The sequence below is a fragment of the Garra rufa genome, chromosome 10 (genome assembly GCF_049309525.1).
Source record: "Garra rufa chromosome 10, GarRuf1.0, whole genome shotgun sequence".
Lineage (NCBI taxonomy): Eukaryota > Metazoa > Chordata > Actinopteri > Cypriniformes > Cyprinidae > Garra > Garra rufa.
The window spans coordinates 50,731,557-50,743,352 of NC_133370.1; the positions used below are offsets into that span (position 1 = coordinate 50,731,557).

An 11,796-nucleotide genomic window follows, 5' to 3' on the forward strand; every position below is an offset into this window, starting at 1 on the left:
TTAGCTCTCTGTATTTGTAGCTTTCAGGAGCTTGTTTTTCTTTAGAAATCTCTATCTAATTATTACTCTCTGCTGTTTAAAGTATTTAAAAACAGTTTTACTCCCAACAGACTTGTGAAATTATCCGTCACACTAATCTGACCGCTTACTTTACCGGTTAACCGTGAGTGCAGTGAGCTAGCTAGCTTGCCACTTGCGGCTTACATTTTATACACGTAACGTTACTCCATTCGCACATACTACCGCTCTCCTTTCTCTCTCGCTGATTGTTCGCTTTTATTTCAAAACCACGATCTGAAACGCGTTAGCATTCCGCTAATCGATTAGCTTGCAAATCGCGATTCCTTTTACATCCTATTTACTCCGTTGTTCCTCCTCCCATCCCGCTCTTCAAGTGTTCATCAAGTAATAGTGGTAAGTTGGGTCCTTTCTACATAAACGGTGAGTAATGGCTTCTTCTCTTGCTGTTGTTGTGTGCACCACATGCCACATGTATAGTTTATCTATCTCTGTCGGCAGTGAGTCTTATACATGTGATAAATGCAAGGAAATAGCTAGGCTGACAGAGAAGATCACAGAACTAGAGACACACATCCAAACTTTAATGGAGGATAGTAAGAATGTGAGGGACTTAGATACGGCTTTGGATGTGACTAGCTCAGGGAGTCATGCAAATTGTTCGGTTCCGGTAACAACGCCCATGCAGCAGGGCAACTGGGTGACTGTGAGGCGGCATAGTCGCGGGTCAAAACACCGCTCTTCCGTTCCGATCAGAACATCAAACAGGTTCTCCCCACTCAGTGAAGCACCCACTGAGAAACCTGATGAAAGTGCTCTAGTAATTGGCGATTCTATTGTACGGAACGTGAAAATAGAGACACCAGCCAACATAGTCCATTGTTTACCGGGAGCCAGAGCGCCTGACATCTTGGCAAATTTAAAAGTGCTGGCTAATGCTAAACGTAAATTCAGTAAGATTGTTATTCACGTCGGCGCTAATGATGTTCGACTTCGCCAGTCGGAGATCACTAAAAATAATGTTAAAGAGGTGTGTGAACTTGCAAGTACGATGTCAGACACTGTAATATGCTCTGGTCCCCTCCCGGCTTACCGTGGTGACGAGATTCACAGTAGACTGTGGTCACTCCATGGCTGGATGTCAAAGTGGTGCCCGCGAAATAACATAGGTTTCATAGACAATTGGACAAGCTTTTGGGGCAGACCTGACCTGTTGAAAAGAGATGGTCTTCATCTCTCCGGATGTGGAGCATCTCTTCTGTCTAGAAATATGGCACATAGTCTTAGTGTTTGCACTTGACTCACTGGGGCCCAGGTCAGGAAGCAGACAGACTGGCTAAACCGACCGTCTGCTAGCCGCCTCACGTCACAGAAATCAGTTAATTCTCAGCACATAGAGACCCTTTCACCTAGATATCACACTATAGAGACTGTGTCTGTTCCCCGAGCTCGAAAATACAATAAACTTCCAAAGCAATTTAAGAGTCACAATTTAATTGATGTTCCACAAATAAAAAATGTACATAATACTGAGAAACAAATGATAAAGCTTGGCTTATTAAATATCAGGTCACTTTCTACGAAAGCACTTTTTGTAAATGATATGATCACTGATCATAAGCTAGATGTGCTCTGTTTGACAGAAACCTGGCTAAAACCAGATGATTACATTATTTTAAACGAGTCCACCCCCCAAGATTACTGTTATAAACATGTGCCACGTGTAAAAGGTAAGGGGGGAGGTGTTTGCACAATTTATAACAATATGTTCAGTGTTTCCCAGAGAACGGGCTTTAAGTATAACTCGTTTGAAGTAATGGTGCTCCATATAACATTATCCAAAGAAACAAGTATTAATGCTAAATCTCCTGTGAAGCTTGTACTAGCTACTGTATATAGGCCACCAGGGCACCATACAGACTTTATTAAAGAATTTGCTGATTTTCTATCCGAATTAGTGTTGGCCGCAGATAAAGTCTTAATAGTGGGTGATTTTAACATCCATGTTGATAATGAAAAAGATGCATTGGGATCAGCATTTATAGACATTCTGAACTCAATTGGGATTAGACAACACGTGTCAGGACCTACTCATTGCCGAAATCATACTTTAGATTTAATACTGTCACACGGAATTGATGTAAATGGCGTTGCAATTCTGCATCAAAGTGATGATATCTCAGATCATTATCTAGTCTCATGTATACTCCAGATAACTAAATCTGTAAAATTAACTCCTCGGTATAAATACGGTAGAACCATTACTTCTACCACAAGAGACTGCTTTGTAAGTAATCTTCCTGATTTATCTGAATTCCTCAGCATATCCAATAGCTCAGAAAAACTTGATGATGCAACAGAAACTATTGACTCTCTTTTTTCTAGCACTTTAGATATAGTTGCTCCTCTGCGTTTAAGAAAGATTAAGGAAAACAGTCCGACGCCGTGGTATACTGAACACACTCGCACACTGAAGAGAGCACGACGAAAAATGGAACGCAGCTGGAAGAAAACAAAACTAGAGGTTTTCCGTACAGCCTGGCGTGAATGTAACATATCCTATAGAAAAGCACTAAAATCTGCTAGATCAGACTATTTTTCATCTTTCTTAGAAGAAAACAAACATAACCCTAGGTATTTATTCAATACAGTGGCTAAATTAACGAAGAATAAAGCACCAACAGACGTTGAATTTTCCCAACAGCACAGCAGTAACGACTTTATGAACTACTTTACTACCAAGATAGATAGTATTAGAGATAAAATTGTAACTATGCAGCCATCCGCTACAGTATCAAATCAGATATGCTATAGATCTCCTGAGGAAAAATTCCATGCATTTTCAACTATAGGAGAGGAAGAGCTGTGTAAACTTATTAAATCATCTAAACCGACAACATGAATGTTAGACCCTATTCCATCTAAGTTACTAAAAGAGGTGCTTTCAGAAGTCATGGATCCTCTTCTGAATATTATTAATTCGTCACTATCATTAGGATATGTCCCCAAAACCTTCAAACTGGCTGTTATTAAGCCTTTAATTAAAAAACCTCAACTTGATCCCAATGAATTAAACAATTACAGACCAATTTCCAATCTCCCTTTTCTGTCAAAGATACTAGAAAAGGTAGTGTCCTCACAATTGTGTTCTTTCTTAGAGAAAAATGGTATCTGTGAGGATTTCCAGTCAGGTTTTAGACCGTATCATAGCACTGAGACTGCTCTTATTAGAGTTACTAATGACCTTCTCCTGTCTTCTGATTGTGGATGCATCTCTCTATTAGTGCTACTAGATCTAAGTGCTGCATTTGATACTATTGACCACAATATTCTTTTAAATAGACTTGAAAATTATGTTGGCGTTAGTGGTAGTGCACTGGCTTGGTTCAAATCGTACTTATCTGGCCGGCATCAATTCGTAGCAGTAAATGACGAGGTATCATATCAGTCACAAGTGCAGTATGGAGTACCTCAAGGCTCAGTATTAGGGCCATTACTTTTTACGCTTTATATGTTACCCTTGGGAGATATCATCAGGAAACATGGTGTTAGCTTTCATTGTTACGCTGATGATACGCAGCTCTATATTTCTTCGCGGCCCGGCGAAACATACCAATTTGGAAAACTAACAGAATGCATAGTTGAAATAAAAAATTGGATGGCGAGAAATTTCTTACTGCTAAATTCTGAAAAAACAGAGGTGTTAATTATTGGACCTAAAACCTCTACAAGTAATAACCTAAAACACAGTCTAATACTAGATGACTGCTCTGTAAATTCTTCATCATCAGTCAGGAACATAGGTGTGCTATTCGATAGCAATCTCTCCTTCGAAAGCCACATTTCTAGCATTTGCAAAACCGCATTTTTTCATCTAAAAAATATATCTAAATTACGACCTATGCTCTCGATGTCAAATGCAGAAACGTTAATCCATGCGTTCATGACCTCAAGATTAGATTATTGTAATGCTTTATTGGGTGGTTGTTCTGCATGCTTAATAAACAAACTCCAGCTGGTCCAAAATGCAGCAGCTAGAGTTCTTACTAGAACCAGAAAGTATGACCATATTAGCCCGGTTCTGTCAACACTGCACTGGCTCCCTATTAAACATCGTATAGACTTTAAAATCTTGCTAATTACTTATAAAGCCCTGAATGGTTTAGCTCCTAAGTACTTGAGCGAGCTCTTATCATATTATAGTCCTTCACGTCCGCTGCGTTCTCAAAACTCCGGCAATTTGATAATACCTAGAATATCAAAATCAACTGCGGGCGGCAGATCATTTTCACATTTAGCGCCCAAACTCTGGAACAATTTACCTAACACTGTTCGGGAGGCAGACACAATCTGTCAGTTTAAATCTAGATTAAAGACACATCTCTTTAACCTGGCCTACACTTAATACATTTTTCAATCCAAATCCGTTAAAGGATTGTTAGGCTGCATTATTTAGGTCAACCGGAACCAGGGACACTTCCCAAAACACCTGATGTACTCATTGCATCAGAAGAAGAATGCCATCTACGCTAATACTAGTATCTTTCCTTCTTATTCCGAGGTCACCGTAGCCACCGATCATGTATCCAGATCAGACGTTCACTGCAGTCCCCCGGATCCAGTCTGTACCCATCAGCACCTAGAGATATCCTTTACAGCCCTGAATGTCAGCAGAGACCATATCAACTAGATGAGCCCCAGAGACAGATCATCAGTGAAGACCCCATCACCTAGACGGCCATCGACGCAAGACTGCGAAAACCAGATGAGTCCTCTCCAATCTGATTTTGTGGCAACTTGGAACTCTTGCATCTACATTAATATTAGTCTGTTTGTTTCTTATTCCCAGGTCACCATAGCCACCAGATCCAGTCCGTATCCAGATCAGATGGTCACTGCAGTCCCCCGGATCCAGTCCGTACCAAGAGGTGGATAAACACAGCGGATGCCGTGTCAACTAGATGAGCCCCAGGGACAGATCATCAGAAAGAACTCCTACCCTAAACGGCCTCCGGCACAAGGCCATGGGAACCAGATGAGTCCTCTCCAATTTGACTTTGCTGCAATATGGAACTTTTGCACTTTTATTGACATTTTATCTTATTATTTTAATACTGTAAGGTTGCTTTGACACAACTTGTATTGTAAAAAGCGCTGTATAAATAAACTTGACTTGACTTGACTTGACTTAACAGTTTTACAATAATAAGTGATGCATTGATTCTTATGAATATGGTATTTCACTAAAGAAAGAGGACACGCATTCAGTCACGTCTGTTTCAGTTTATTTGTAGTCAGTATACATTCCTATCAAAACATGACCGGAGTAGCAGAGCGAGCTCCCAAATAAAACTGTGATATATTTGAAGATGTCAATCGATTGAGCCCAAGAAGGGAAAGCTTCTGGTCCGACAGCGGAAACACGGCTATTGTGTGTTTTTTAATGGCAGATTCACTCCTGAGAGCAAACCATGAGCTGAAGAGTCACTCTGGGGCATGAATCTCTCTAGACACCTGTATTTATTATGTATGAAGGACTTCAAATGTCTCTTAAGTTCATACATTTGGCTGAAGCTCCTCCCGCATGGAGCGCAGTGAAACGGATTCACCACACTGTGAAAAAGCTCATGTTCTCTCAGACGTGTTGCGCGTTTAAAACCTTTCCCGCACTGAGGACAGATGAACGGCTTCACATCAGAGTGGGATTTTAAGTGAAGCTTTAAGTTTCCACTGTGTCCAAAAGTTTTCCCGCACTGCTGGCATGTGAAAGGCTTGTCTTGAGAGTGAATTCTCATGTGTCCCGTAAGAGATCCTTTCTGTCGGAAACTCCTCTCACACTGAGTGCACTTGAACGGCTTCTCTCCGGTGTGGATTCGGATGTGTTCTGTGAGGCTTGCTCTTTGTTTAAACCCATTTCCACAGTAACTGCATGTGAAAGGTCTCTCTCCGGTGTGGATTCTCATGTGGTCCTTCAGGCTTCCTTTACACGTGAAACTCTTCCCACACTGACGACAGGTGCACCACTTTCTAGATACACTTCTTTTTTGTGACCCATTCTTTTTAGAAGATTCTTCACTTTCTTCTTCCACTTCACTCAGTTCTTCATCTTCCTCTTCCACTTCCGTCAGGTCTGAAAGGAACAAGATCATCATTATATCATCATGTCTATGCTAAAGGTTCATTTTATCACATCTCTAATCCTATTAGATCCTAAAATCGAGTCAAACACTAACCAGTATTTCCTGGGTTTTGTCTCCACAACATAAAAATAGTACAAAATGCTGGATAAATTAATCATCATACAAAAATGGGTTAATAAACTCTTAAAAACAACCCAACTTGGGTTATTTGGCAAACCAGCGCTGGGCAAATATTGGACAGAACACATTCGGGGTTCATGGTGTCGACTTTGCCGGGGGTATGAATAATTTCGGGCTTGACTGTATGTATATATAAAAATTTAACATAATCATATGTCAGTTTGCTTTCATATTTCATGTGTAGAACAATGTTTCAATCCTTTTTTGTTTTTATACAGAAGATCTAGAGAGTGAACGTGCTCTGACTCGTATAACACTCACGCATGCGCAAGAAAACAGACAAGTGTTCTCCTCCACATCACATAATTCAGTGGAGAATTAATAGAAATTATATTAAGAACATGTGAGATTAACCATCTGTTTTCTTTAGATGTGATGATAACAAGAGTGCATTCTCTTCTCTGTCGGAATACTCTTCTTCTGTGTTTGTTTACACTGGTTTCGAAACTGCGCCACCACTCTCCTCCTTTTGAGCAACAGCAGCTGCTCTGGGTACGTGACGTAATGCTCAAATTATATCGGATGGCCGTGTTTCTGCTTTGCAAAACTGAAAAGATTCAGCATTAAAAAAAACATTAGCTTTTTCGGTGTGCGAATGTTTGGAGTCTATGTGGAAGCACTCATAGGAACCTGCTGTTTTATTCCAGCATTCATTTCACATTTTCACACTCGGTGTAGAAAGGCCTTAAGTCTGCATTTTGAAATCTTTATTTGGAGTGGCATTTTTATTTTTACACCTTTATTTGAATATGGCAACATAATATTGTGTTTTACAATATTTCTACGAATAAATCTGTGACAGAGACCCCTATCAGCCAATCAGTGTGTGCATAGTTAATAAGCTTGATGACATCATCCATAGCAATGAGCTCAACCTTGCCCTTAAAATGTTTTATGAATACGGCCCTGTTTTTTACATGTATAACATAGGTCCAGTTTTAAAAAGTGTATTTGTTATTGACAGCAGTTTAAAATATTGGTTAAAGTAGGCTAGTTTGGGTAAATATAAGTATTTGACTTTAAAGACAGCAGTATGGTTATTATAATAAGGTGAAAAAACTGCTCCTGGAAATCAATTCCTTAATGGAAAAGTTCATTTCTGAGCCAAATCCCTGTCCACAAATAGGCATAAAAAACTGGAACTTGTTTCAACTGCCTTAATCTGCAAAAATGTGCAGCCATTCGTAAACAGTGTTGAGATGATTTTGTGATACGCATGACTTATTATTATTATTAAAATCATACAATCTCTATTTTTATTTTTTTTTTAAGAAAATGACTGATTGTTTCGCTATAAGACCCTTATTCCTCGGATGGGATCGTTCAGAGCCCTTTGAAGCTGCATTTTTAACCTTCAATCTAGGGATGCACCGATCATGATTTTTCATGGCCGATTCCGATACCGATTTCCGATTTTTTCAAAAACAAGAAGTTATGCAAGTAAACAACATAAACAACATGTTTATTTAGTATTTAACAGGCCAATCTGGCTTTGGCTATTGAATCAATAGCATCTGACATCTGAAATTAAATAAAAAATAAAAAATATGAAAGTAAATACAGTTTAATAAGTAAAACATGCTTTTAGTAAAGTAAAACAGCAAGCCAACAGGTATTTTAATGTAAAATAATAATAATCATTCTTAACAGAACAGACTTTTATTTTTGGCTTTTCAAAAGTAAAGTAATGCTTTTTACAAAAATAAGCATCTCAGCTTTGTCACAAGTGAGTTTCTTTTTTCATCTGTCACGTGAGAAGCTGAGCTGAACAAACGTACGCTGTCTGCGCTTGTGCAGGGCGAGGACAGGTACGCTTGCGCAACTTCAGCGAGCACAGAAAAGCGGCTGTCCTTTGCAGACATTGCAGATTGCAATCTTCACGTCCTGCTCACAGATTTCGAAAAACCGCCACACAAGTGACATGTTTCTGAATGAATAGAATGCCGCGGCCCGCGTACACACTTCCGGAAAAAAACCGGCCGGGATAAAAACGAAAACCGGCCGGTTGCCGATCACGCGTTAGATGCAAAAACCGGCCGGTTTCGATTTATGGCCGGTCAACCGGTGCATCCCTACTTCAATCCATTGAGCACCATTGGGAAAAAATCCTGGAATGTTTTTAATACTTTAATTCTTATAGTGGAGTAATCCTTTAAAAAAGGTTGTTCTCATTAAACAAATATGTGATGTTATGAGTGAGTTGCACTAAAGTAAACTATCCTGGAATATCTGTAGAGTGGTCTTCAATAATCCTAATGTAATATCATCTTTTGTGTCCATTGTCTCCAAAACACTGAGAGCAAACAGAGGAGATCGAGTGGAGTCAGACTCGTTTAACTTGATTAGAGAACGATCAGCGTTACTTTATGCGCTACTACAGCAAACACACAGATGATGAAGATGAAGATGAAGATGACTGTTCGACACAGTAATAAGAGTGAATATAGATGACTGTTAATATCACCAACCTCTCTGCTCAGTATCGTGTGTTTCTGCATCAGTCGCGTCTTCTTTCTCGTCTTTAATAAACTCCATCGTTACAGTAGATTCAGTCGTTACTCCTGGACTCGATTGTTTGATCAGAGAGTGTTCTTCAGCTCAATGACCCGGATGACTGAGTGAGTGTTTAGTGAATGCAGTGGGAGTGGTTTACTGGAGATCTGGATCTAATGGGAGTCCTGCTCTGCTACAAGAGAGACAGTCATGTTTCTGAGCTTTCGTTTTGTTTTTGTTTAGTTAAATATTAATGTTCTTCATTGTATCGTTTGCAGGAAAGAGAAGTTATTTTATTGCTTTGCATTGTAGTTTGATTTTTTTTAACTCATGTTTTAGTTTAGTTTATAGTGTTGATCTGATTAACTTTACCGTGAAAACAGTGTCCCCTGCTGGAGGCTCAGCTGTTTCATCCTCCATGTGATTCTAGAATATCCGAATTCTAGACAGCAGGGTTCGTTCATGAACTGAATTGAGAATGAATAGTAAATTCAAATTCACTTTCTGGAATGGAATGGATTTGGAATTGCATGCAGCTGACAGGAAATGAAATTGGAATTGAATTGGAATGTCAGGAAACAGAATTGAAATCAAATAAATTCCACTTGAGTTGCTAAATAAAATAATTTGACTTGATTTGCTTAATAGTTTATAGCACATTAAATATTGTAAATCACATCAACAACAAACATATAAAAGAAATACAAAGTGCTGTGTGTTTAGTGTGTTAAGCATGAAGCCAAATTTCAGGAAATGATGATAATTCGATGCAATAGAAAGTGAATGAAACACATGAATGAACACGACTCACGTGTTTGTGAGTTATTGAGACATATATTATGTGCTAATCATATATTATTGAATGTAGAGTACATCCAGAAACTGTCATTCAATTATTAATTCATAATGTACAGTTCTCATTTTTATTGACTTGCGTTTGATCAACTCTATTTCAGACATTACTTGGTATTTGTAAAGCATCATAAATAAAGTTCAAATGCATGTCTCTAAATGCAATCACAAATAAATGCTCAGAAAAAGCAATAAACGGAATTCAGTGGCATTTCCCTCAATTGAATTCCACTTCCTGTAATACCAATTCCATTCCAACTCTGTTTCCTGTAATTGTTGTTCAATTCCAATTCCATTTCCTTCTTTGAATTGTAATTGTTGAGTCCATTCCTGCTCATCTGTTTGTTCTGCACAGATGCTTTATTATCAGTAGCTGCTGGTCAATCTGGGGACAAATGGGGGTCTATTAGGTCTGTACATTTTTGAGGCTGAGCTCTAATTGGCTTCTTTCAGATTTTTGCCAATCAATATTGTTTTTACATATTTTGGCTTCATGTGATTGGTCCGTTCTCGACTGTCAAATGAAGTAACAAGTAAAAACTTTTCACAAGCCGTTCAAATTAAGAAAAAATAAATATGGATAATGGAGCTTGGATAGAGTTTGCTCGCTAAATGCGGTGTAAATCTTGTCCTTTCACAGTCTTTAAACTGAGATCTATCCTGTGGCTCTCTCGTGTGGACAACATTAGTATTACCGCCTTCATCTGTGAATCACATTCATATTAAGTGGTCTTTTTATTGATTAAATTATAATTCAGTTCATTATTTCATGCTTCAGTCCTGCTGCCTGCAAATGTGATGTTAATTATGACACCAAACCATACCAAAACTTTCAAAAACACACATCAATGTGATTGTTTTATTGAGTGATTGGCAGTGGGTTTAATCACTGACATTATTAATAGATTTACTATCCAGCGTCTTCGTGTCATCTCTGCAACCTGCTTCCCCTGGTATATGTTTTATACGTACAGCTATGAAGAAACATTAGCTTAATGTCTGGAAACAAGCTTCAGTGGTGTTTGATGAACAGTGGAGCTCTGTGAGGATCTGTCTGCTGTTTTCAGTTCGGTCATCATCACATCTCTGGTCATCTGTGGGTCACACTGCTGTCTTCACACGTGGAATCAATGCAATTGCAATACATTCTGGGAGGAGCACGCACAGATAATTAACACAGCCAATTCATCGTCAGCAATCACACTCCCTATCCGGAGCAGTTTGGGTTCAGGCCAAATGTCGAGGTCGAACCCCTCTCCGGTCACAGGAAGTGCCCCGGGCTCAGAAATCACTACCGGAGCCCTCTCCCAGACTGCATGTTAAAGGCACCCAAATATGAAAATGTGATGTTTATCTGCTTATCCACAGGGCATCCAAGATGTAGGTGACTTTGTTTCCTCAGTAGAACACAAACCAAGATTTTTAACTCAAACCGTTGCAGTCTGTCAGTCATATAATGGCAGTGGATGGGCACCAAACCTTTGAAAGTAAAACAAAAACACACACAGACAAATCCAAACTACACCCTGCGGCTCGTGACGATACACTGATGTCATAAGACACCAAATCATCGGTTTGTGAGAAACTAAACAGTATTTCTATCATTTTTTACCTTTGATACACAGCCACATCCATCTGTCCTGAGCAGGAGTTTATCATCCGGTGTGTGACACGTGTAGCGCTCTGGTGTAATATACAGTATACTCATGAGTACGACACTCATTGTTTCCACAGAGCACAGAGATTGTAGGTATAGCGGCTATTCAAAATGGTAATTACTTGCGCTTATCCTGATTGTTCAAACCCATTTAAAGCTAAACGATTGCTTGAGCAAACTCATCCGGGACTTTTCACTGATTTCCCCTTCCGGTGTTTGTGTATATTACACCAGAGCGCTACACGTGTAACACACCGGATGATGAACTCCTGCTCAGGATAGATGGACGTGGCTGTGTATCAAAGGTTAAAAATGATATAAATACTGTTTAGTTTCTCACAAACCGATTGTTTCGCATCTTAGGACATCAGTGTATCGTCACGAGCCGCAGGGTGTCATTTGGATTTGTCTGTGTGTGTTTTTGTCTACTTCCAAAGGTTTGGTGCCCATCCACTG

At 39.3% G+C, this 11,796-nt stretch overlaps 1 protein-coding gene across 1 annotated transcript; it reads right to left on the reverse strand.

The window, feature by feature from the left end:
* Positions 1 to 5,281: 5,281 nt before the first annotated feature.
* LOC141345007 (uncharacterized) lies at positions 5,282 to 8,945 on the reverse strand. Its single transcript, XM_073849904.1, has 2 exons — positions 8,807 to 8,945; positions 5,282 to 6,148 (listed from the first exon to the last, which is right to left on the reverse strand). Exons 1-2 carry the CDS (start codon positions 8,871 to 8,873, stop codon positions 5,445 to 5,447), a joined length of 771 nt encoding a protein of 256 aa, XP_073706005.1. The 5' UTR covers positions 8,874 to 8,945; the 3' UTR covers positions 5,282 to 5,444.
* Positions 8,946 to 11,796: the final 2,851 nt, after the last annotated feature.

What these genes read in the sequence shown, in the direction of transcription:
- LOC141345007 (XM_073849904.1), bottom strand. Translation starts at nt 8,873, where the DNA reads ATGGAGTTTATTAAAGACGAGAAAGAAGACGCGACTGATGCAGAAACA. An exon ending in ACACGATACTGAGCAGAGAG is followed by an intron (nt 6,149 to 8,806) that starts GTTGGTGATATT and finishes TGTTCCTTTCAG; the next exon opens with ACCTGACGGAAGTGGAAGAG.